At 53.6% G+C, this 25,877-nt stretch overlaps 1 protein-coding gene across 6 annotated transcripts in view; it reads left to right on the plus strand.

The window, feature by feature from the left end:
- Positions 1-3,681: 3,681 nt before the first annotated feature.
- LOC105494232 (adenylate cyclase 1) overlaps positions 3,682-25,877 on the plus strand; it is a 147,699-nt gene continuing 125,503 nt past the window's right edge. For all 6 annotated transcript variants that reach the window (XR_011622355.1, XM_071095152.1, XM_071095153.1 and 3 more), the window contains exons 1-2: positions 3,682-4,320; positions 22,541-22,690. Coding sequence is in view for 5 of the 6 variants with exons in the window: in XM_071095152.1 (XP_070951253.1) it covers positions 3,682-4,320; positions 22,541-22,690 (789 nt within the window). In the remaining variant the exon portion in view is untranslated. The remainder of the gene's footprint in view (positions 4,321-22,540; positions 22,691-25,877) is intronic.

Genomic DNA, 25,877 nt, shown 5'->3' on the forward strand with positions numbered 1-25,877 from the left:
GCTCAAATTATCCAACGAGTTTGTTTTTATTGAGGAGAAGTGTATCTGTGGCTATACGGAAGTAATTGCATGCCCATTCTCCCAGATGTGCAGACACAATGTCGCGAATGATGGTACCCTGCTATTTGCTGGCCTCTGATGAAGGAGGCAGGTGCTCCCCAGAAGAGCAGAATCGCTCACTGTGGTCCTCACAGCACTCCCCTCCCCTGCCCTTGGCTGTTGTTCTTAATTTACCCAGTGCAACACAAAACCTTAGCCAGGGTAGACTATATGTTAGGTGTATTTGTTGGCTTGGGCTGCCATACAAACCCACTGCAGACTGGGTGGGCTTACACAACAGACATTTACGGTTTTGAAGTTCTGGAGGCTGGAAGTCCGAGATCAAGGTGTCAGCAGGGCTGGTTGCTCTGAAGGTTCCAGGGGAGCATCTCTCCTGGTTTCTGGTAGTTCCTTGGCTTGTGGCAGTATTACTCCAATTTTCACACGGCGTTCTCCCTGTTTGTCTGTGTGTCCACATTTTTTATAAGACACCAGTCATATTGGAGGAGGGGCCCACACTACTCCAGTGTAGCCTCATCTTAACTAATTACATTGGAAATGACCTTATTTCCAGATAAGGCCACATTCTGAGGTGGGGGTTAGGACTTCAGCATATGAATGATGGGGAGAGGGGACCACAACTCAACTTTTGACACCCACTAAGAGGACACCTTGCAATCACTTCGTTGTATCTCAGATAATTTCCCTGTTATGCCTGGTGCAGACTGCCCATTTGAAGGCCTTCTTCTTCCAACCTGGGAAATGCGGAGATAGTATTAACATATTTACAGCTCAAGTCCATACCACTGACAATAACAATTTTCAATTCTTACCCCTCCCAGGGTTTAACAACACGAGTTGGAGGACCCCCAGATTCCCACCAGAATCTGGTCCTCTCTATGCCTTGGGGCCAGCTCCAGAGCATCTCTAGATCTCTGCTTCTTCATCAACAAAATGAGGGTGATAAAATCTGCCTCCCAAGATGCCATGGAGCATCAATGAGAACTACAGACATGAGAATGACATGTAAACCACACCACACCATGTAGCCCTGGATCCTTTATCAGGACAAGCATGTGTGGCAATAAGCAAAGGGTACTGTACCTATGAGTAAACCTCTTTCCGTCCAAACCCTAATCTAAATCCTTATAACCTCGTTTGAAAGCAATTGCTGCCAATCTTGCCAATGATTTTTTTTTTTTTTTTTTTTAAGATCATGGTTCACTGGAGCCTCAAACTCCTAGGCTCAAGTATTCCTCCCACCTTAGCCTCTCTTAAAACTCATTTGCCGCTGGGAATACAGATACGTACCATCACACTCAACTAATTTTTAAATTTTTTGTTGAGATTAGGCCTCCATATGTTGCTCAGGCTGCTCTTGTATTCCTGGACTCAAATGATCCCCCTGCCTTCGCCTCCCAAAGTGCCAGGATTACAGGCATGAGCCACTGCACCCGTTTGAATGTCATTCTTTGAGTGAGGACAGAGTTGAGAGCCAAAACAGGTAAAAAGAAGGTGCCATTTATTTGTAAACTTTGCACCCAGATAACTTCATCATACGTTTTTCATTTTCATGTAGTTTGATCATTTTTGGATATTGTTTAGCTTTTCTTTAATAAAATTGTTAGGATACAAAAATATACCACACCACTTAACAAGAAAATCTTCACTTCAGTCTTAACACTTGAAAAGAAAAATCTTCAGACTTTGCTACTATTTGGGGATAAGCAGGGGACTAGTGGATAGAAGAAGGTGCCTTCTCAAGTCAGTGACAGAGGTTGGGCCATGCCATCTTTTCAGAGCCAGTGCTGCCCTCTGAAGGCTTCAGCTCAAAGAGGGGAGGAAGACAAATGAACTCAAAATGAGGCTACAGAGCGGTGGGTCTGAATTTTCCTGGAAGACTGAGACTGGGGAGAAAGCCATTGGCTGTGCCAGAAGGAACCAGAAAGGTTTCAGAAAGGATGTTCTGTTGGGGATGCTATTCCAGGAGGAGGGACCAGCTGTCATCAAGTGTCTGCTGGGGGCCTTTGGTGTGAGCTACTGGGGACAAGGGATGGGAAAGTGCCCCTACTCTAGACAAAACCCAGAGGTGTCATCATCTGCAACTATTAAGTTGAAGTATATGAAAGAGTTGACATGTGACAACTTTGGCCCTTTTACAAAAATGGCAATTTTGTATGGTTCAACCTGACACGGATTCCAGATAAAATGGAAATGCCTCAAATTCTAATCTTTGTTCGGTATAACAACACGTGGAATCCCTGAGAGTCACTGGAATCCCTGGGGCATTTCTAAAATAGACCAATGCCTGGGCGAGATCCCTTAAATCCGGGTTTCTGGGAGTGGGGCCTTCTGCAGGGGGCCTAGCTTCCTGGTCTCCATGATTTCATGGGATCCCAGTTCCTGGTCTAGCCATACTGAGGGGAGGAGAAGCAGCCGGGTAATGGAGGAGGCAGGGGTTCTTGCAGAGGCTACTCCTCTCCAGGCCCCCTGGAGGGAGCTGATCATCAGGGATCCTCACTGTAAGGGGGATGCAGGCAGCCTAGGGGCCTGTACCCCAGAGGCCGGCTGAGCACCAAATGACATCATGTACTTGAAACACCAGCACAAAGTTGTCTCCCTCACAGTGAATGAATGTAAGCAGTGGAATTCGACTTGCGGGTTTTAACCCCCATGCGTCAGCGGGTCCTTTTCTCCCAATTGTCGTGCTAGAAAAAAACGTTTCGCTCTCTCTTGGGCAACGCTCCTCGTTAAGGCAAACAGCAGCGCCCCTTTTCCTTTCATCTCTTGCCCCATCTCTGCACCTACAGCCTCAGACCTTCTTCCCAGGACACAGCACTGCCAGGACCCCATCCTGGTTCAGTTCAGTACCCACGAGGAACCCCTCGGGCCGACTCCCGGGACTTTGTTTCTTGGACTTCACGCCTCCCGCCGCTGCCCCAGCACAGCTCCCGCAGCCCACACCCGAGTGGCTGGGGGTGGGGGTTCCCGCGTGCGCGTGGAAGGGACGTACGCCCCAGGCCTCCACCTTCTTCCTGACCCCGGGGGTCCTTGGACATCGATTCCCTGTCTCGCAGGGGCGATGGCCCTGGGTTCGAAGTTAGACGCGGGGCCCCTCTCAAATCGAGTGGCCTGGTTTTATTGAGGGGGGAAGGCACATATTTTCCAGGATTAACTCCCCCCGCAACAGGGCATTTCGCAGGATTTCAGCATTTTTGACTCCCCAGGTGACGCCAAGAGGGTGGGTTCCACTGTGCACGGTGGGGAAACTGAGGCTTGGAAGGGACAAGGCAGGTACTCGAGGTCACGCGGCTCCTCCGGCGGGCGGGAACGCAGGACCAGGAGTTGGGGCGCGGGCTGTGCGCGCCCAGGTTCGCGGCTCCCGGGGCTCGGCTGTCGCAGCGCGGTCGCCGCCGAGGACCGCGGTCGGGGCGCGGGCGGGCTCCAGTGCGCAGGCGCGGCGGGCGGGAGGGGACGCGCTCCGGGCGCGCGCGCGGGGCAGCCGGCGCCCCAACTCCGCCCGCCCCGCGCCCCGGCGCCTCGCCGCCCGCCGCCCGCCCGCCCCGGCGCCGCCGCCCGCGCCCCGGCGCCCCGGGCCGGCGAGGGGCGCGCCCGCGGCCGCGGCCGCTGCATGGCGCTGAGATGGCGGGGGCGCCGCGCGGCGGAGGCGGCGGCGGAGGCGGCGCGGGCGAGCCCGGGGGCGCCGAGCGGGCGGCCGGGCCAAGCCGCCGGCGCGGGCTCCGGGCGTGCGACGAGGAGTTCGCTTGCCCAGAGCTGGAGGCGCTGTTCCGCGGCTACACGCTGCGGCTGGAGCAGGCGGCCACGCTGAAGGCGCTGGCCGTTCTCAGCCTGCTGGCGGGCGCGCTGGCGCTGGCTGAGCTGCTGGGCGCGCCGGGGCCCGCGCCCGGCCTGGCCAAGGGCTCGCACCCGGTACACTGCGTCCTTTTCCTGGCGCTGCTCGTGGTAACCAACGTCCGGTCCCTGCAGGTGCCCCAGCTGCAGCAGGTCGGCCAGCTGGCGCTGCTCTTCAGCCTCACCTTCGCGCTGCTCTGCTGTCCTTTCGCGCTGGGCGGCCCCGCCCGGGGTTCCGCCGGGGCCGCTGGGGGGCCAGCGGCTGCCGAACAAGGGGTTTGGCAGCTCCTTTTGGTCACCTTCGTGTCCTATGCCTTGCTGCCCGTGCGCAGCCTGCTGGCCATCGGCTTTGGGCTCGTGGTGGCTGCGTCGCACTTGCTGGTCACAGCCACCTTGGTCCCCGCCAAGCGCCCACGTCTCTGGAGGACGGTAAGTACAGCCGCGCACCGCTCATCTGGTCTCGGACACACTTGCTGGGACGATGCTGGGATCGCCCGGAGTCGGGCGCGCTTTTTCCCATGCGGCGGGTGGGGACACTGAGGCTCCGACTGGGGGTGTGTTCAAGGTCACTCCAGTGAGTTGGGGACGCAGTCGGGGCTGGCATCCTCTGGCCAGGGCTCTCTTCAGAGTTACAATCCACAAAGCGCCCCTGGCGTGAAGTGTGGAGAGGGGAGACAGGTGTGGAGAGAGAAAGATTTGGCCAAGGTCAGGGAGCTGATGAGTGGCCAGACGGCGGCCAGAGGAGTCCGCCGGTCTTTTGCCGCACCCATCCCCACAGAGGGACTGAAAGTGGGCGAGGGGAGGAGACCCTCAGGGCGGGCTCCCAAGGCCGGCTCTGCGCGCAGCGCGGGGCTCTTCTCCTTCGCACCTAGAGCGCGTGCGGGGCTCGCCTCCCCGCCCTGCAGACCCGAGGGGAGTATATATGGGTGGTGGGAAAGGACTTCGCTTCTTCCAGCCTTGCTGGCAACCATATTGTGGACATGCCTCCGGCCCAGAAAGAGTGGGGTTTGCCAAGGTCAAACACAGTCTAGTCCCTGCCGCTGCCACTCGGCGGTTGCCCTGACCCTGCCTTCTCTGCGCCCGAACTTTGTCACTGTCTTCCCAGTCGGGCGGGCGAGATGGTTGCAAGGACGAAGACGCTGTCTGCCTCCCGCGGGCTCTTCCTGGGCCCTGGAGGAGCCTGCTCTTTCAACTGCCGGGAGGTGGACGTGGACCAGAGGTCTTTTGCCCCACGGCAGGGCTTTTAGAGCTTCCATTTGTGCCCATCTCCAACAGGCCGCAGCGATGGGGATGGGGAGTGGGGGATGGGGAGATTTGGAAGACCCTGAGGAGGGTTTTGTTTCTGCCTGTAGCTGCAGTTTAGCAGGGGGATGGTATGAATTCAAATGGGGTGGGGGAGCCCATCTCAGGAAAGGAAGCAGTGGTGGGAGCAAATTGGGGAGAGGTAAGGGGTTGGAAGGGAAGCTGAATCCAGGGAGATTAGGGAAGAATAACTGGGGGGCGGTGGTGAGGAGTCCCACAGCCTGGCCCCAGGGGACCAGCACCCAAAGATCTAAGGAGGTGTCCTTAGACGGTGATGCCAGGGGCAGCACACAGAGGAGCCATGAGATGCTGAACCTGGCACAGGGATAGACACATCACTGGACTTGTGTGTTAGGGTCAGAGAGAGACCAGCATGTGCTCAACCCATGGGAAGGGGCGGGAGGTAAGAAGACAGGAGTACATGGAGAATTGTCAAAGAGGGCATCGGAGGAAGAGAGGAAGAGAGGCAGAGGTGAAGGGCAGAGGCACAGAAGGATGGCTAAAGGCTGAGGAAAGGGGAGAGGAGCCAGAGGACTGCATGTCCTGGAGGGGAAGGAGGCTGGGGTTCTTCCACAACCTCTTCCACAACCTCTTCCACAGCCTCCTGTGGGCAGCACGTGGGCCTTGCCTGACCATTCTCAGGGGGCATTCCTGTATCTCCTACCGCCCCCACCCCCCATCTGTTTGTGTTTAGCCTGGGCCTCATGCTGGCCCCCGCAGCCAGACCTGCAACCGCAAGACTCCCCAATCTGACCAGATGCCGGGGCAGCTCGGGAATAGGGAGCGGCTGAGCTTGGTCCCTTCCCAGCCACACTGCATTCTCTCTGTGTTATTACACCAGGGAGTCAGCTGGTGTAATAAAAGGCTGCATTATTGTCTTTCTCTTTTAAAATAAAGACATTCCTATATAGCCTCTAGTCATTTCTTTTAGAGAATTAAAGATTAAAAAAGAGAGGGAGGGGAGAGAGTCTGTAAAGGAGTTTTTGGACACAGCTCTGCCCCTCCCCCTGGGATAAGATGAGTCCCTATGACTGTCACTGTAGTGGGGAAGGAAGCCCATCCTGGGAGCAAGGATTCTTAGGGAGCAGACGTCTGGGTATTCCTGCTAGCTGTGACTCCCTGGGCAATCCAAAGCCTTCCCTCACTGAGCCTCAGGTTTCTCACCTGTGTAAAGGGCAGAATGGCCCCCCTGCAGGGTTGTAGTGAAGACAAGCACTTCATATTGGAAAAGCACATATTGGCCTCTTTAGAATGTTCTATTCAAGTCCACATGTCTATACAGGTGGTAGTGATATTGACAAACACATGGGGATCAGTGCAGGGAAACTTACAGTGTGGGGAATGGGGCAGATGATTCCCCAGGGATTCCGTTTTCCAATTAGAGAATTCCAGGAGCCTGTGAAATCTGTCCTTTATGAGCTCTGCAATTTGGTGCTTGAGATGGTGAAGAAGATGGCACACACATTTACACAGCATTGATGTTTCTGCTGCTCTTCACTGCTTTACCATCCACCTCCTATTCGGACCTGTGCCACTGTGCAGTGCAGTCACTCACTGACAGCACCTTGTCCTCCGTACTGAGTTTTGGGCAGGTGGTAGCCATGCTGGGCATGGAGTGGATGCCCCAAAGAGGATGAAAGATGGAGTGAATGAACGAAGGAATCTTTGCAGGGGATTTCCCTCACTGCCTACATAGCAGGATGCTGCTTCAGAGTATGAGATCTCCACGGTGATCTCCTGGTGCTGAGCCCAGTGACTAGTCAGCCCAGTGGGCTCCAGAGTCAGGTTAACTCCGTGGGGCAAAGGAGCTCCCTCCCTTGAATCCCACCCCTTTCTCTGAGACCCAAATGCCTTCTTGTCAAGGATAACCCCAAGGAGGCCTGGAAAAGGCCTCTGCTTTCTGAGGCCTGGGTTCAAGTCCCTGCTCTGAGCTATGGAGAAAGTTCTTGTGTTCTCTTTCCAGAGCCTTTGCCCCTCTGAAGCAAGACTCTCAGGGTTCCCTAGAGCATTCATGTTCCACTTCGGGTGCACAGGGCTCTGGGAATGCAGCCTGGGTGCTTTGGGGCATCTGGTTCCTCTCCTGTAAAGCCCAAGCTGCCCCAGGACTCTGGGAGGCAGAGGAGAGAACTCTGAAAGCTAGCGTGCATGACTGTTAGCACAGGTGGAACTGAGTAGCTAGGGCTTAGCTCCTCCCCCGGCGGAGTGCTTCATGCTGATGTCCCTGAGCAGAGAGGTCTTTAGGGGAACAGCCTTGTTCCTACCTGGGCCAGCACTGAGGAGGTACCCATAAATCTAAATGGACAGAACTGAGTTTCTTTCCTCTCCCAGCCCCTTGCTTTTGGGTCACTGATTGTACCTATATGAAATACAATTCATTTTTATTTAGCTGAGCACCTGTCAGAACTGAAAGCATCCTGTTCAAGACATCCATGGCTGCTCACAGTCAGTAGTGGGCAAGGCCTGCCGGGGTGGGCTGTAGATCATGGGGGTGGGGTAGGGGTGAGTGCCAAGGAACATGGGGGATGAGGAAGGCGGAGAAAGGGAGACACTGGATGTCTGGGCTTGGCCCCTTGTGATGCCATTCACAGACTCAGAGAGCCTCAGAGGGAGTAGCTTGGAATCTTGGGAAAGGGGGGCCTGGGCAGGGCCCCAGTCCTTCCCACAGGGGTCCCTCTCCCACCCTGCACCCTGCATTGCCTGGGGAGAACCAGGGTGCAGCACATGTGTGCAAGAGGAAGACCTGGTCTGTGCCAGCTCTGAGCTTCCTCTCGTTGCTACTTTACTCTGCATAGCCTCGAAATACCCGCTTTTTGACCAGTGTGAATCAGGATGTTGTATTTTTACTTAATTTTTTTCTGAAGTAGGGATCCGTTGCAGTGTGCAAATTATATGCTTTCAATTTGGTTGCTTATCAATGTAAATGAAATACATTTCAGTTTCTGCCGAGTTCTTGGCTGTAGGCAGGATAACAGAAATCACGATTATCATGGAGAAATGGGAGTCAGCTGAAATTTCCCTGTGCAGCTCCAGTTATGTCTGAGCTCTGGTTCAGAACCATGGCTTGGTTGCTTGGAGGTGAAACAACCTAACCACAGCATGCAGAATCGTAGAGCGCAAGGGCCCTGGATGACCTGGTTGTTTATAGCAAAGCTCGCGGCATAGGTGTGCGCTGGTGACACCAATCTGCCAGCCCTCAGGCTGTGCCCCATAAGCCTTTGCACTCCCTGTGCCCACTGCCCAACACGCTGTCTCCTCCCAGTTTACCCATGCTCTGCCTCCCTTTCCCCAGCCTCTCCCTCTGCTGGCCCTACCTCCCCTGCGGGCCCCTCCTCTGGCTGGGCCTTCCTCTGCAGCTGGGATCCTCCTCCCCCACCAGCCCCTCCCGCTGCTGGTCCCTCCCCTGGCTGGGCCCCACCTCCTGTGGCTGGCCCCTACTCCCCCACAGACCCCTCCTCCACTTCCCCTCCCACCCGCCCCCTTATCTTTGTGGCCCGCAGCCTGGTCCTGTCACCATGGAGTACCCATCTGCTGCGCATCCATCTGCCTTGGTGGAGCCACTGCCTACAGTGACAGGGCTAGGGTTAGAGCTGGGTCAGGGAGGGTAACAGGTGGGTTGCTCCTCCTGGCACAGGGGTCAGACTGTGTGAAGGCAGGGAGTGGGCTTCCCTGCCCCCTGCTGTGTGGCAGCCTGGTGACCTGAAGGTAGTCTCCTTGTCCTTGCCTGGACACTCTTCCTGAGGTCAGTTTTGCTGCTGTCCTGGGCATGGCCCCCACGTTCCTGTGCTCGCGAGTCTAGTTTCAGTCCTGTCTCAGCTTTGCTGCTCCCTCCAGCTCCACATTGCCCCCAGACCTGTGTTTAGTGGTTAGGGAACAACAGCAGGGGATATCCATGCCCCTGGAACCTGCTCCCCCCTTTTTTCTCGTAGGGGTGGGTGGTTCCCCTGGTCCATTTCCCTTCACCCCCCGGCTTATCCTCCCTCAAGGGCTGTTAACTTTAATTTAAAAAGCTTCCAGAATTGCCCCTGTCAGGGCAGCTGGGATGAGGGTGAGCAGGAAATGGGTCTGGACAAAAGAGAGGGAGAATGGTCCTGGACATTGGGCCAGGGGCTCCCATTCACTCCACCTCTGAGGTAGGCTGGAGGGCCCAGGGGCTTTTCTCTGCCCCTCCACAATGTGCCCAGCAGGGGCTGCACTGTGGAAGGAGTCCTAGACCCGTGCTGAGTCTGGTCGCACTGATGGACTGAGGGGCAAGGGGGCAGCTCCTTCACGGACCTGAGAAAAGCTGGGAGCAGACACAGTGGGTGGAGTCTGCAGCTGCTGGGGCCTCCCTGTCTCTCTTCGATGGTTCCCATGACCCCACAGTGTTTAGGTGCCAGGCTTGAGCTGGGGGCTGGTTTACCGGGGGAATAAGACCTCCCTTCCTCTGAGAAGCTGCAGTCTACTGGCGAGACCCTGGTCAATAACTCGGACTGTAATCCTGCAGGGGGGAATATTCAGGTGACCTTTGAAGGTGTACACAGGGGACAGACCAGGCCTAACCACTTGAGGTGGCTTCCCTGTGGACTAGGCGCTCAGCCAGGATCACTGGACCAAGCACAGGGCTGTGAGCGAGCGAGAGTAGTGGGGCGAGTCCCACAAAGGCCCAAGTGGGGCAAAACCACACTGTGGACTTGCCCTTTCTCCCAAGAGCAGTGCTGAGTGTGGCCACAAGGAGGTTGGAGTGGGCTGAGGGCTGTGTGAGGACCCGAGGGGACCACTTAGCAGGCTCCAGTCGGTGGTGTCCGCTTGCCACTGTCACCACTGGCTTTTAGAGTTGTTTGCCTGCCCTTTTGGGGTTCATGGTGGTTTTAGGTCGATGTCCCTCTCCTGTCACATCTCTGAGGTTGAGAGGGCCAGGAATCAACTCCTTAGGTTCACAGGTTCCTGCAGATGCCCAGAAATGTCCTTGGACCATTTCCTGACTCAGACGGAAGAGGGTGGGCATGTGAGGTGGGTGACTCTCCTGGCATTTCAGCGGCTCTAGTGTATCTGTGTGACTTTGGGCTTGGGATGATCCCCATGCCTCAGTTTCTCCCTCACCAAAGGGAACAGTAGCTCCCTCCTGTGGTTTTATAGAACAGATACATCCTCCAGTTAATATGAATGGATTATGCCTGGGAGGCGTTCCCTGTCCTCTCCACACTGTTCTGGGCCCAGTGAAGTGGGACCTACCCCTTACTGTCACTTACATACATAGCTGTATGTAGCTGATGACCTACTAGTTAGTCTCTGACTTAGTAAAACTGAATAGTTGCAGTGAGGTGCTGGTCTTGCTCAAATGTTCGGAGAGACCCCCAAAATGCAGGTGGCTGGCATAGTGTGTTCAGCCCAAGTGTTCTCTGCCAAACTGTACTAGTGGGAACACCCTGTGGAACAGCCCCAGTCAGAGGTGGCCATGCGTCCACAGTGGAGACAGGCATCCCTGTGGCCATGATGCCAGGCTGACCCCTTTTCAGCTGGGTTTTGAACCCCAAGCAGCATGGGGGCTGAAGTGGCAGGGGCAGGGGTTTGGGCAAGGGTTTGGTCAGGAGAAGCAGCCTGGCCACCTAGCCATGTCCACATAACCCTCTTGGGGAGTTCACACCACCACAGGTCCTCTCTTTACCCTGAGGGGCTGAGCAAGGTAATGGGAACAGACCTTTCCTGCTCTCCATGTAAGCATATGAGTTATATCCATCCCTCCTCTTTGCATGAACATATGCAAACACACATGGTCATGCATAAACACATGCTCATACACACACATAAACACACACACACGCATACATGCACGTACCCACACAAAAACCCTCCCAGATGCATACACTCACGCTTATTCTCCCCCCAAACATGCATGCACATAATCACACAGAAACTCACACTTATAAACTAGTGCATACTCACACATCCATGCCCACTTGTGTGCATGCACTTACATATTCACATGCACCCTCACATTCATTTTATACCTACACACTAGCTCACACACTCCCACAGTGCACTCACAAATACATGCATGCTCAGCCACTCACATAGGTTCACACACAAAGCAATGCGCATTTGCACACTGATACAGTAAGTGCACTGACATGCACACTCGTAAACTAATGCACACTCACATGCTCACGCTCACCTACGCTCACTTCACTGTTACTAGTATGTGGGTCTTATGAGTAGATGTGCCATCCTGGTCTCTGAGGGAGGGCAGCCTGTGCCCTGTGTCTCAGCAGCACCACCACAGAGACCTGGGTTGAAGCCCAGTTCCCGCACCTCCAGCTCAGTGACCTTGGCAATCCCAGAATCTGGCCTGTGAAGGGAAGCCAGGCTGCCAGCCTTACCTGCATCACGGAGGTGTAGTGAGGGCTGGTGGGAGGGCAGGCGTGTCTACATGGGACTTGGGAGCTCTGGAGGCAGGGACAGGCTAGGACTCTAAAGCCTTCCTTAGGGAAGGGAGTGGGGCTGCCTGCCACTCGGCTGTGCCCCTCTCCAGTGCAGGCCAGGGCAGGCACCTGGGGCTGGGGGGCGGGGTGGGAGGCCTGCCTCTACCACCCAGTCTTCCTGTTCTCCCTCCCAGTGTTTCTCCTCTGTCCCCTTTAACCCTTCGGCTCCTTGTGCCCTCTTCAGGCTGACCTGGGCTCTTTTCTCAGTGGAGCATGGGGTGTCTTCTGCATTATTTTGCTAAGGGGGTCCCATCTGTCCTCCTACCGCATGCGTGTTTCCTTCTGCTGTGCAGAGATGCTAGCCCCAGGAAGGATGTAGGAGGTGTGGGAGAATCCCTGGGGGCAGGGCAAGAAGAATAGGAGCCCACCGCCGCAGCCCATCTCTGGCTTTGTGCTGAAGGCAGCGCAGACCCTGGAACAATCCCATCTCCCTGGATTAAAGGGATGGCAGGAACTGCTTTGATCTCCAGGCTTTAGTGTTCGCTCTGCCTTCAGTTTGGGTTGGGAAGAAAGCCTGGAGCTGAGAAGAGCTGTCTGCTTCCCAGAGCTTGGGTGTGACTTCGTAGAGCCTGAACACAGCTCTCTGGGTGGGGCTTCTGTGTGGGCATGTGCCTGTGTGCACACATGTGCATGTGGATACGTGTGACTGTGTGTACATATCATGTGTGGATGTGTATGTTTGTGTGTCAGGGCATGCCCATGTGCATGTGTGCATGCATATGTTCTTACATGTGCATGTGTTTTCATGCATGTATGCTTGTGTGTGCATACAAGTGCAATAGCATTGGCAACATTCAGAGGAACCTGGGAGCAGGTGGACAGGATGCTGCCAGCAGTGTGATGGGGTCCCCAGAAATGCTGGGAGCCCTACACTAAGCCTCCGAGCCCCATAGAGGAGAAAGTCCATGCTGGTGCACATTCTGAATCTGAGTACAACTTTTTGTTTTGATTCTAAAAATACAGAGCAGCTCTTTTATCAGAGTACAGTGTTTCCTTGTTTCCTTCTCCGAAGTAGACTCTTCTCTGAAGTAGACTCTTCAGCCTTCGGGAAGTGGCTCAGCCTGAGAAAATGCAGATGCATTGTGCTTGACTGGCCTGGCTCCCCGGTGCTTGGCCATCTGAGTGTTCTTTTATTTTCCCCCTTCTTTTTTTTTTGAGATGGAGTTTCGCTCTTGTTGCCCAGGCTGGAGTGCAATGGCATGGTCTCGGCTCATTGCAACCTCCGAGTCCCAGGTTCAAGCAATTCTTCTGCCTCATCCTCCTGAGTAGCTGGGATTACAGGCATGCACCACCATGCCCTGCTAATTTTGTATTTTTAGTAGAGATGGGGTTTCTCCATGTTGGCCAGGCTGGTCTCGAACTGACCTCATGTGAACCACCTGCCTCGGCCTCCCAAAGTGTTGAGATTACAGGCATGAGCCGCCACGCCCTGCTTTTATTTATTTATTTATTTATTTTTTTGAGACAAGGTCTCTCTCTGTAGCCGAGGCTGGAGCGCAGTGGCATTATCATGGTTTACTGCAGCCTTGAACTCCTGTGCTCAAGTGATCTTCCTGCGTCAGCTTCCAGAGTAGGTAGAGCTATAGGAGTGCACCATCATGCCTGGCTAATTTTATTTTTTGTAGATATGGAGTGTCACTATGTTTCCCAGGCTGGTCTTGAATTCCTGTGCTCAGGCGATCCCTCACCTTGGCCTCCCAGAGTGCTGGGATTACAGGTGTGAGCCACCATGCCAGGCCCTGAGTGCCCTTTTCTTACTGACCTGGTTCACCTGATTGCAGTCCTGCTGCATGTGGCACACCCTGGCTCTGGTGACCCCCACTTCCCAGGAGCACTGATGCTTCTGATGGATGGGGTATTGTTGTTTACACAGCAGGTGGCACGGGGCCCAAGGTATCACATGTCCGAGTGTGGGGATGTCAGACACCCACTGTGGACAAAGAGGATGGCCACTTCACAGCAGGGCTGTGCCTGGGACAGAGCCCCCCGCTGCCCCCTGCTGTATATCTCTAACTGTGGTCCTCTGGCTGTCTCTTGCCCACTAGCCCTAAGGACTCACTTGACCTCTTGTCCCTGGACATGGTCCTTCTAGTGCCCTTCCCTGGCAACTGGGCTCAGTGCTTTCTCGCTAAACCTATTTAATACTGCATTCTTTACCCCCCCCATGCGCCCCACCTACCACACAGTCTGGAGTCAGGTCTAGGGGTCCCAGCCTGTGGCCAGCATCCGGTCTTTCCATGTGAAGCATCACCTGGTTACACTCAAGGAGGGCTTCTCTCCCAGCCTGTAGGGGCACCTGTGGGTTTTCTCAGCTCTACTGTCTAGTCTCTGGAAACAGCATTATTGTAATAAGCATGTAGCTGATGAGGGCGAGTCTGCTTAGGAGGATGGTGGAAAGTTCAGGAGATGCCAGGCAGTTGCAGGCATGCGCTGGGAGTCAGGGCAGCCTGCTCTGGAACATTCTGTTCCCCAGGGAGCATGTGTCAGTGAGCATTCTGGTTGGTCACCTCTGTGTGCACCATGTGCTGGCCAGTGCAGTGAGCCGGTGCTGGAGCCACGTTCAGTGGTGATGCTCCCGGAAGTCATGAGTGCCTTTGCCTTCATTCCCCTGTAAGAGGAATAGCCTCTTCTTAAGAGAACGCTTTGCCTTTCTGAAACAACTGTGGCCTCAAAAAGGGATCTTAAATACTTGTTCGTTGAACTTGTTTTCTGTGACAGCTGTTTTCTCAGATCCTACCTACCCTGCAGTGTCAGTAATTAACTGAAGGAACACATTTTAGGAAACATTGGCTTAGCCTGAGGATTTTGAAATACCTCTGAGAGTTAATTTTTAAAAATCTGTACCTGCAGACATCAGAAATGTTTTATGAGCGCTGATCATGTCCTGGTGCTAGGTGGGATCTCGTCACTGGCAGGGTCCTGCTGGGTGGGTACATCTTTTTTTTGTTTGTTTGTTTTTAAGATGAAGTTTTGCTCTTGTTACCCAGGCTGCAATGCAATGGCACGATCTCGTCTCACTGCAACCTCTGCCCCCTGGGTTCCAGCAATTCTCCTGCCTTAGCCTAACCTCCTGAGTAGCTGGGATTACAGGCATGCGTCACCATGCCTGGCTAATTTTGTATTTTTTAGTAGAGATGGGGTTTCTCCATGTTGGTCAGGCTGGTCTTGAACTCCTGACGTCAGGTGATCTGCCCACCTTGGCCTCCCAAAGTGCTGGGATTACAGGCATGAGCCACCATGCCCAGCCCAGGTGGGCACATCTTTTAGGCCAAGCGCCTTGGCTTCAGTTTGTTCAAGGGTGAGAAATGGGCAGTGCCTGAGAGCTCAGCTGGTGGTGTGGCTCCTTGTGGCTGATGTCACAGGTGCTGTGGGTGGGAGTGGACAAGCTGGAAGTGGCGCTGTTCTGAGGTTCTGGTGTCACCCTCTCTGGGAGGCTCAGATGGTCACTGTGTCATTCATTGATCTTCTGGGCAGGGATGTATTGAGACATGTGGGGAGCGGACTGTCTTTGATGGGAGCTGTCCCCAGGGTGCTCTGCCGCCTGGGGGCTTGCATCTGTCTTACTGACTTCCCTGCCTTGTGTTCCTCACTTTCCTGCTAGTGTCCTCATGTCAGATTCTACCAATCTTTTCTCCCTCCTAAGCTGACCTCGCGAGTGTGTATGACCCGGGAGGGGAGACTGGGCTGACTTGGAGAGGGGCACCATGGAGGAACAGGCTGCATGCGGCCCTAACGCCCCCTTGGAATTGAGGTGCCAGTGGTTACACAGGAAGCACCGAAGATGGCTGCTTTTCCAGGTCCCCGTGAGAATCCTTTCCTAGGTCTGGTGAACATAGCTTCACGCGTTAGAAACCTGATGATGGGAGCTCAGAGATAGCCTGTCAAATTCTTTAAAAAAAAAAAATTGTGTTGTTTTATTTTTATTATGGAAAATTCAAATATACACAAAAGTAGAGAGACCAGCACAGTGATTTCTTGAGTACTCATCACTGGCTTCAACAATTATCAGCATTCTGTCGGCCCTGTTTCAAAGGATGCTAATTCTAAAACGCTTTTATTAATTCAAACACCAGAAGCTAACAAGCAATTACGTTAATTTAAAAACCCGCTTGTGTGAGACACTGAAGAAGCAGCCATGGTTTAAAGAGAATGGCATCACACCAGCACTGAGCTGCTGGTGAGCACCGTGGAGGGACTGGGTGGTGTCCACTGGGGGCTCAGTCAGGGAGGAGGGCAGAGGGACCACCCCACCATCCAGACACCTGGGAGATGGCAGGCTGATCGCAGTCTGGGAATTCACCAATGAGAACATGCCCAGTGCTGTGCAGGGAGCAGTTGTGTGGAGTCAGCTCCTTTGCTGGCCTGTGGCCCGAGTGCTGTTAGTTCATGTGAGAAAGCACTCCCTCCAGTAGTCCCCCAGACTGTGCCTACACTCACGCTCTGCTCAGGAGAGGCTGGTTTGGAGGACTGTCCTGCAATGGTTCTCCTGTCCCCATGGATTGTCTGAATGCCACCCAGGCTGAGGGACAGTGCTGGGGCAGCCCGGGTGATGGCACATTGAAAATGGGAGCAAATTCAATGGAGAGGTTTTCATACCCAATAGGAGTGATCTTGGGGTGAGAAGGGACCACCCAGACCAGTCCAGGGATCAGGAGGCTGCTCTGTGAAAGGAGGGAAAACCCTCTTGGCCAAGGGTGCAGTGAGGGTTGTAGGTCTGAGAGCATGCTCTGCCCAGAGCTGTGGCATGGCCAGGGCATGTGCTCGCATGTATGTGCATGGCATGGCAGACAGGTCAGAGGTGAGTACAGGGCTCAGTGGCTCTCTAGCGTGCCAAGGAGGTGGCGCTCCATCCAGTATCTGGGATGATGGGAGTATCTCACGGGGACTTTGACTATGGCCTGATTGTGGGTTGTGTCAGGCAATGGGATTAGAGAGAAGTTGGTGGCATAGGGGTGTCAGGGGCAGGACCCAATGAAGGCTTGAAAAGGACAGAGAGAGAAGATCAGGGGACTTGTGGGTTTGGCTTGGGCAGTGGCACCTGTCTCTGGAGGAGAGGAAGGACAGGTACCTGGGGGTGTGGGATGATGATGTCAGATTGGGATACTTTCTCCAAGGACTGTGGGACATCTTGGGTTGGGGGAGGGGCGCAGGGCTCCTCCAGGGTGCTAGTCTAGTGACCACGAGTGGTGTCAGCCCAGTGACCATGATGGATGCTAGTCCAGTGACCCTCCAGTGTCTGATGATTTTCTCTTGGTTAGACTGGGGTATTGGTTTTCAGCAGGAGGCCTGGGAGGACACACCCTCACTGCATTGCGTCAGGGCACATCTGTCAACAGGACTCATCATGGCCAGAGCTGGCGGTTACTAGCTGGCTAAGGTGGTATTGGCAGATTTCTCCTCCGTAGAGGTTTTCTCTTTTCTCTTCCTTTTCCATTTTGTGCTTTTCCGAAGGAAGTTACTGTGCCGAGCCCATACTGAAGGAGTGGGGAATTTACGTTCTTGAGGGCGGAGTAGCTATAAATGATTTGGAATGCTCCAAATTTTTGCCTATTCATCTGTTGTCCTTCATTTACTTTTTATTTAATCATTGATTTATATCAGTACTGATGTTTATTTTATACTTTGGGTTACAATTCAATACTGCTTTGTGTTGCTCAAATTGTTCCAACTTTGACCATTGGGAGCTCTTTCAGTTGGCTCCTGTGTCCTTTGACACTCCCCCTTCCCTTCATTTGTGTGTGTGTTTGTGACACTTGCTTTACTTTCTGGCCCTGCAAGGTGCTCCAGGCCCATCTGCTTGATTAGCAGATATTTTCTCTGCCTGAGCCCAAGAATCAGTCATTTCTCCAGGGAGCCCAGTTCCTTTTATTGGAGAATTTTATTAAAGACCATTACCTGGCCTCCTGGTGTCCTCATTGCTCCTGGGGAGCCATTGCTTCTAGTTTTCTCTCATTAGGTAGAGCTAGAATGTATATGTGCACACACATTTCTTTTTTTTTTTTCTTTGAGACGGAGTCTCGCTCTGTCGCCCAGGCTGGAGTGCAGTGGTGTAGTCTCGGCTCACTGCCAGCTCCGCCTGCCGGGTTCACACCATTCTCCTGCCTCAGCCTCCTGGGTAGCTGGGACTACAGGCGCCGCCACCAGGCCCGGCTAATTTTTTGTATTTTTAGTAGAGATGGGGTTTCACCGTGTTAGCCGGGATGGTTTCGATCTCCTGACCTCGTGGTCTGCCTGCCTCAGCCTCCCAAAGTGCTGGGATTACAGGTGTGAGCCACCGTGCCCGGCCTGCACACATATTTCTATAAACATTTGCATAGGTACCCTCCTGTGAATTAAGCCAAACACGAGTTCATTCTGGTGCCTCAGAGTCTAACCTGCCTCCTGTAGCGAGGAGCCGGCCCTGGTGATGTTTTCAGGTGGTGCACAGTCAAGTAGAGATGCCCCAGGGTCTGCAGACAGGTCCTGTTCCTCCTGGTTGCCTTTTCCGTGCATGCTGGTGCTCAGTCCAGCTGACTCCCTGGGAAGCCCTTCTCTTCCCGGCTATCTGGCTGAGTTAATCTGGCCCATGAAGGTTTCTTCAGGGTGTTTCCAGGTGCTGGCTCTTTGGCCATTGGGGGCTCTTTCAGTTGGCTGCTGTGTCCTTTGACACACCCCCATCATTTCGTGTGTGTGTGTGTTTGTGTGTGTAATGCTTTCCTTTCTGGCACTGCGCGGTGCTCCAGGCTCACCCTGATACCTCAGAGTCTAACCTGTGTCCCACGCAGTGTCCTTTGTTGGGTTTCTCCTTAGGTCTCCTTGATAACTTCATTTGGTAGGTACTACAGTTGCCACCAATCTGCCCATCTGTTGGATGGAGAGACTGAGGCACAGAGGTGGTGTGGGCAGCAGGCAGGGGTAGGGCAGGGTGTGACCCTGGTGAGGATACCTGGATTCCTGTCCTCACTTGCAGCCCAGCACAGCCCTTGCTGGGGTGAGGGCCTAAAAGGGTGTCCATACTGGGAGACCAGCAGGCCGGTACCACCCAGGGCCTGGCTGGTGTGGGCAGCATGTGACTCTGGGGCACCATGTGGTCAGGGAACGTGGTGATGGTGTACAGATGGCCTGGGCTGGGCTGGGGTTGCATCCTCTGCCCCAGGAGTGACCAGCGGGCTGTGGTGGGGAGGCCGCCTTTCCCCCTGCAGCCCCTGGAGCCCCCATCTCTGAGTAGCTCGTGGTGACCCGAGCCTGCCTTTCTTGTCATTGTGACATGTGCTAAGCCATATCACGATTGCCTTGCCCTGGGCGGGACATGCATCTTTTGGACCTAAATGCCCCTCTAACGGTGAGTTCAGAGAGCTTCATGGAGAGAATCGAGAGTTCCAGACCTTGGGGACAGGTTTGGAACTCTCAGTTCCAACACAGTGGATGCATTTGGTGGTTGAGGATGCTCATCTGGGAAAATGCGGGGGCATGGGTGTCTCGGCGGGTGAGCCCTGTGCTCATGGCGGGTGTGGAGCACTTGGCAGATGACACCCAGCCCTACTGAAGTGTCCTTTCTGCAGCAATCCCTTGTCAACCACCCTCCTCCTCCGTGGGGTTTTTTGTTGTTGTTGTAGTAGTTGTTTTTTGTTTGTTTTTTGAAGGGAGGCAGTGTCCAGCTCATAGAGGACTGGGTTGTTTGATGGTGCTTTTCCTTTCCAGGGGTCACGGGGGTCTGAAGCTTCCAATGTGAGTGTTGGTTTCATTGATGACAGTGCCCTTCAGATAGCCCAAGGGCAGGTAGTGATGGTTCCCATTCTAGTGAGGACAGATTGTAGTTAACAGAAATGGGGAGGCAAGCTAATGGAAAGAGAGGAGCGGCTGGTTCCCTCTGAGAAAGGGTTCCCCGGGCCCTGGGAGGCCTTGCAGGCACACCTCCATGTAGAGCAGAGATGAGGGGGACCAGCCGCCATTCCCCCAAGCCTCCATGGGCTGCTACCCTACACGGAACAGCTCTGATACACATGGGGAGGGTCGGTCATCGTGACAACTGACCTGCCAGCTGTGCTATGTCCCCACCACCATGGACTCCTTGTCGTACACTTGTAATCTAAGCCCATTGTGCTCCAGGAGGAAACCAGGGGAGAAAGGAAGCTAAGATGTGGAAAATCTCCAAGGGAGGTTTTGTTGTTCCTAATTATCATTTTTGCTTTAAGGGCTGGAGTCCACCTGCCTTTCACTTCCTTTAGAAAGTGGGTGGGCCAGGCGCGGTGGCTCAAGCCTGTAATCCCAGCACTTTGGGAGGCTGAGGTGGGCGGATCACAAGGTCTGGAGATCGAGACCATCCTGGCTAACACCGTGAAACCCCGTCTCTACTAAAAAAATACAAAAAACTAGCCGGGCGTGGTGGTGGGTGCCTGTAGTCCCAGCTACTCAGGAGGCTGAGGCAGGAGAATGGCGTAAACCTGTGGTGCGGAGCTTGCAGTGACCTGAGATCTGGCCACTGCACTCCAGCCTGGGGCACAGAGCATGACTCCGTCTCAAAAAAAAAAAAAAAAAAAAAAAGAAAGTGGGTGGTGGCCTCCTGTGCAGGCCCTTCTGCAGACCTCGCTGGCTTAGCTTTGGCAGCTCCAGTGCCCCACATGTCCTTTGGCCCCTGGGTCCTCCAGCTCCCTGCTCCGGCCCTGACCCTTTCCAGACATCCATGGTGTTCGGTGATTCTGAGCACTGAGCACACCCTAACATGCTTTGCATTTTGTTTGTGGAAAAAGCCAGATCTCAATGGTATCCACATCATGATGACAGCTCTGTCAAATGCACCGAGAGGGAAGCTAAATGGCCATGTTCAGGTACTGTGGAGATCTTCAGGGTCATAGTGGAGATTTCAAGGTCACCTTCTTGATACTGAGGGCCTGGGAGATGCCATCCTATTGGATGTCTTGCTGCCTTCTCTGACCCCACACAGGCGACAACCATCCCATTCTGGCTTGCAGAGGCTGTGGTCAAGGTGGCGCTGTCCAGCAGGGGCAACTTCCTGCCTGTGCCTTTGCCAGTGAGTGGTGTTTAATGTCATCAGCCCCGCAGGGTCAGGTGGGGGTGTGTCTGATGTGTGTGGGGAGATGTGCTGGGTGAGGGTCAGGTCCCCTGTGGAGGTGTCAGACAGAGGATGGCTGTCAGCTGGGGCCCTGCAGATTCGTGTTCCCCGTCCTCCCTCCCTGTCACCTCTTTGAGAGTGGCTCTGATGTTGTTTCCAGATTACATGTGACCATTGGTCCTAGGTTTGTTTTCCAGCCTCCTGATGGACATGCCTTTGAGGCTATGTCATACACCTCGGGTTTGAAGGTGCTCCAAATCTGTCCTCTCCCCTCCCTGTGGCCCCTGCCCCTGATCAGTGTCAACTCTTCTGCCTGCTCCTCAGTCCCAGCATCCAATAGGTGGCCAGGAGCTACCAGGTCTCCCACCTAAATCTGTCTGGGGGCTCCAGTCTTGCTGCCTGTAGCTTGGCCCCATCGGGGTGACACCCATCTCTCCCGTCTCATGGTTCCACCTCCTGGACTCTCTTGGCTCCCTGTTAGGCGGCAGCTGCTCCCCACACTACTGGGTGAGTTGGTTTTTGATTTTAGTTCTGTTTCATAGTGTGTAGCACACATTCACATGTGGGGGTGTTTGTGGTTAATCCGTGTGAGATAGTGACAGCCGGAGCCTGCAGGTTTCTGCTCCCTGGGGCACAGGTAGAAATGCCTGGGCTTAATCAGACATAGAAATTCTCCAATTTTGCAAGTGACCAAGGGACACCCGTTTCATACAATACTTACAAACTGCAGCCCCTCTTCGGGGCCTCTGGCAGGACATGCCATAGCCCTGCATGGCTCGTCAGAGGGGCCTGTGTCCAGACGCAGTGGTCTGCAAGATGTAGAGACAGACCAGATGAGACCGGTGGCAGGCAGTGGGGAGCGGAAAGTGATAGTGGAGGGGAAACCTGGGTCAGGCTGGCGCCAGGTGCCTGATGCTTGGGTCTGAGCCTGGTCCTGAGCCTGGAGTGTGGGTGCACTGCTAGTGCTGGCTTCTTCTCAGGCTGGCCCGTTCCTTGTGTCTCATCTGTTGAAGTTGAAGTGGGGACAGGACTGAGGGAGTGTGCAGAGACCGGGCTCTGGACACTGCGTTTCCCCATCTTGTGCTGGTGCTCACTGTGTTCCCAAATCAACATCCGGGCTGGTCTTTTTTTTTTTTTTTTTTTTGGTGAGCTCACCTTTCCTGAGTCTTTCCAGAGGAGTTTGTGCAGGTGTTGTGGGAACAGCCACTCTACACATATGTATTCTCCAAGGGTCTTGGTTTTCTGAAGCTGCTATAACAAAGCACCGCAGACTGGGCACCTTCAACAACAGAAACGGATAATCTCGCAGCCGGAGGCCGGAAGTCCACGATCAAGCTGTGAGCAGGGCTGGGCTCTCCCGAGACCTCGCTGCTGGGCTGCAGACAGCCGTCTTCTCTCTGTGCCCTCACAGAGTCTTCCCGCTGCCTGTGTCTGTGTCCTCATCTCCCTTCTCATAAGGACACCAGGCAGATTGGATTAGTGCCCACCCTGATGGCCTCATTTTAACTTAATTGCCTCTGTAAAGACCCTGTTTTCAATTAGTCACATCCCGAGGTCCTGGGGGTTAGGACTTTATGCATTTTGAGGGACACAATTTGGCCTTGATACTAGGCCTGGTTACTCCTTGTCCCCTGACATGCTGTCTCACGGCCACCCGAACAGGGTGAGGACGAGCTCCTGCCTAGCTGGCTCCCTGTGTCCCTGGCCCCACGCCATGGGTTTGGCCGCGGGCAGTGTGGCTTTTGAAGAGCTCTTGCTATGTTCTCCGGGCAGCCTGGGCCCTCTTCATGTGTGTGGGATGTCAGGCTCCACATGTTGCCTCCTTCTCTCCCTGCAGCTCGGCGCCAACGCCTTGCTCTTTGTCGGTGTGAACATGTATGGGGTCTTCGTGCGGATTCTGACTGAGCGTTCGCAGAGGAAGGCGTTCCTGCAGGCCCGGAGCTGCATTGAGGACCGACTGAGGCTGGAGGATGAGAACGAGAAGCAGGTCAGTGGCTTGGGCCAGTCAGCCTAGAGGGGTTGGCTGTGGTGCTGGGGAGGTAGAGGAATCTGCCTTCCTGGGGCTCAGTTTACCTTGTGGTGACATGGGCCACAATTCCCAGTGGTACATGTTGGTATTTGAGGCTGTGGAGGAGATGCCCTGAGGTTTTATAGTTAGCAAATGGACAGGCAGTCTGGGTTTGCTGTCCATGGGATAGTGCTGGGATGGGGCTGCTCTGGGGACAGCATTTGGGCGCACTGACTTCCGGTTACAGCTGGAATAAGTCAGCTGCCCAGGGAGGACGAGGCAGGTCCTGGCTGGGCCTCGGGTGAATGTGACCGTGCAGGTGGCCGTGACCCACTGGCCTGAGGCTCCCACCAGCCCTGCCCTTGGCTCAGTGTGGCCAACCCCAGAGCATGCTGGCACTTGTGGAAGGCAGAGGTGCCCTTGTGCTGGGAGTTGTAGAAGGGTCACGGTGGTCATGATACAGCACCCACAGCCCTTGGGGTTGCTCCAGTGGCTGGCATCACCCCATTTTCAGGATGAAACAGCCACGAGGGAAAGAGCAGTGGCTTGGAGGGAGCCATGCTTAGGTTCCCACCGCCCTCTGTGACCCGTCTTCTGTGCTGCCTGTCTGCTGCCTGGGGCCTGTGCCCAGCACGTGGGCTTAGGAAGAACCATCTGGGAGCCCCTGGGATAAGCCTGGCACATTCCAGGTGCCTCCACTGGAAGGATCTAGACTCTTCCCCCAGACTTGGGGCTCACAGGCCTCTGTGACACCAAACTGCTGATGTCTCAGGCCTGTGGCTGACATGTAGGATCTCTTTCTCAACTATGTGAATACAAGATATTATACCAAATATAAATGTAAAAACTTACAAACACATTTCACGTATAGACATTGTTGCGATCCCTAATAGTTACAATAAAAGTAGGATATAGTTGAGAAATAGATCACATATGTATGTTTAGGTGGTGTGTGCATTGCCGTGTATGTGAACATGTAGGAGGGCATGTCCATGTGGATGATATGTGGGCAGTGGTACACGTCTGTGTATATATGTACATGTGCGTCCCTGTAGAGATGCATGTGTGGATATGTGCACATTTGCCTTTGCCTCTGTACATGTGTGCATGTGTGTCTGTGAATGCCTGTGCTCATGTGTATGTGTGCATGTATGTGCCTGTCTGTACATCTGTGTGGTTGCATGTATGTGTGGTTTTGTATTCATGTAGATGTGTGTGTCTGTGTGGGCATGCCTGTATGTCTGTGTGTGTATATCTGTGATATGCAGGGATATGTGTATATGCCCATATGTTGATGTGTTGTCTATGTGTGTGCATGAATGTGTTGGTGTGTGTATAAATTGAGCATCTTTCGAAGCTGAATCCTGAGCATTTGCTCTTAGACTGGAGTCGGTCACACTGGGAGAGATACCTCCTTTGTGCTTTGTGACAGGTGTATAGCCTTATTTTGTTACCTCCATAAAGTCCCAGAAATGAATCTTTGGAAGCCCTGTTCTCCCCTTAACTACATCCTCCGTAGTGGAGAAGGCAAAGGCTCTTTTCATGGCCCTGCTTGTGTGCATTTCCGAATCATCCTTTTCTTTTCCTCTTTTATCTCCCTCCCATCTCCTTTTCCATACCTTCCTTTCCTGCTTCTGTGTAGGTCTTTTTTCATTTATTTTCTGATGTTTGCTGCCTCTCCTAAGGACTCTGTTTCCTCCCAGTATTGTCTAGTCTAGCCTTTGCTGCTTGATGTGCAGCATTTCACTGGGTTTTATAACAGCTCTGTGAGCAAGGGATTTTTTTCCTCAGCCCTATGGAGGAGGCAGTCCACACTCAGGGAGGCTCAGAGATGTGTCCAAGTTCTAACTGCAGAGCGTACGTTCTTAAGCAAGACATTTTCAAAATGTCACCCAATCCAGTTAACCCAGCCGAATGCTATTTATTGTTCAGATTTTGTCTTTATGTGTATTTTTCCCACGTGATTGCCGTTTTGGTGTGTATGTAATTTTATTTTCTGTCTTTTTGCTTATCATTTTGCACAGACATAGCTACTGGTGTGATAAATGTGATTTAAAACATCTGCTTATTCTTCCCGTTAATGCATGTTCTGCAGTGTTCTCAGTGTCTGACATTTAGATACCACGTTCTAAAAGAGTTTTTTCTTCATGCATATGAAGTATTCACTGAGTAACATTTTTAGCAGTGTAAATATGTCATTTCTCTCCCAAGTTTCTGAGGTATTTTCCCAAACTTGTGCTCTTTTACATCTTTATAAGTGATGTCTGCTTACATTCTGCTGTCTATAGCAGCCCAGGCCAACGGGGAGCCTGTTAGGAATGCAGATTGCCAGGCCTCGCCCAGCGCTGTAGGTGGGTTGGGGATCTGATGAGCTGCTCTGCAGTCCCTGTCTTTCTCCCCTTCTCCCTCTCCTTCTGCCTATTGGTTTCCGCCTTTCTCCCTCCCTGCCTCCCTCTCTCTCTGTGAGGACTTGGCACCTCCTGTTTCCCCTGCCCCTTTCTGTTTACTAAGGCTGACAGCAACTCCTTCATGCTTGTTCACCTTCTGTATTTCTGTGTGACTAGTATGCTCCAACCCTCCATCCCGTTATATTCTGACTTTCCTGGCAGTCAGATGAAGTGCTCATTGTATAACAGAAACACTGATGCCTCATCCCCACGTTTCCCCAGGTCTGTTCCTCTAGCTTTGCTTTTCCTTGTGTAAAAATTCAATCTTTTGTGTTTTCAAATGGAGGGATCATCTTCCTTCATGATTTCCTCTGTTGCTTCAAAGCTGAGCTGACGTTTTGACACCTGAGCGCTGATTGAGGACATGCCTTCCGTGACTTTACCAAGTGTATCCTCAGACCTCAGCTGTCCTGACTTTTGCTGTATTTTTCCTGTCGATTCCCTTTGAGCCTGCAGAGTTGTATCTCACAATAACTGTCTGCCTAGATGGGCTGGTAATCAGCATTCAGCTTCCTCCTGGCCACCTGCTGCCCGATGTCAGTGCAAGGAGCCTTGTCTCTTTGGGATGGCAGAGGGGAGCACTTGGGGCCCAAGAGGGCCCTGCCGGCTCTTGGGTCTCTCAGGGACATAGGCACTTTGTCCCTCAGCATCTGCCTGGGGACTGCCTGGCCATCCAGAGAGCCTGGAGGTGGCCATGGCAGCCCTGCTCAGGCCTAACT

The sequence above is a fragment of the Macaca nemestrina genome, chromosome 4 (genome assembly GCF_043159975.1).
Source record: "Macaca nemestrina isolate mMacNem1 chromosome 4, mMacNem.hap1, whole genome shotgun sequence".
Lineage (NCBI taxonomy): Eukaryota > Metazoa > Chordata > Mammalia > Primates > Cercopithecidae > Macaca > Macaca nemestrina.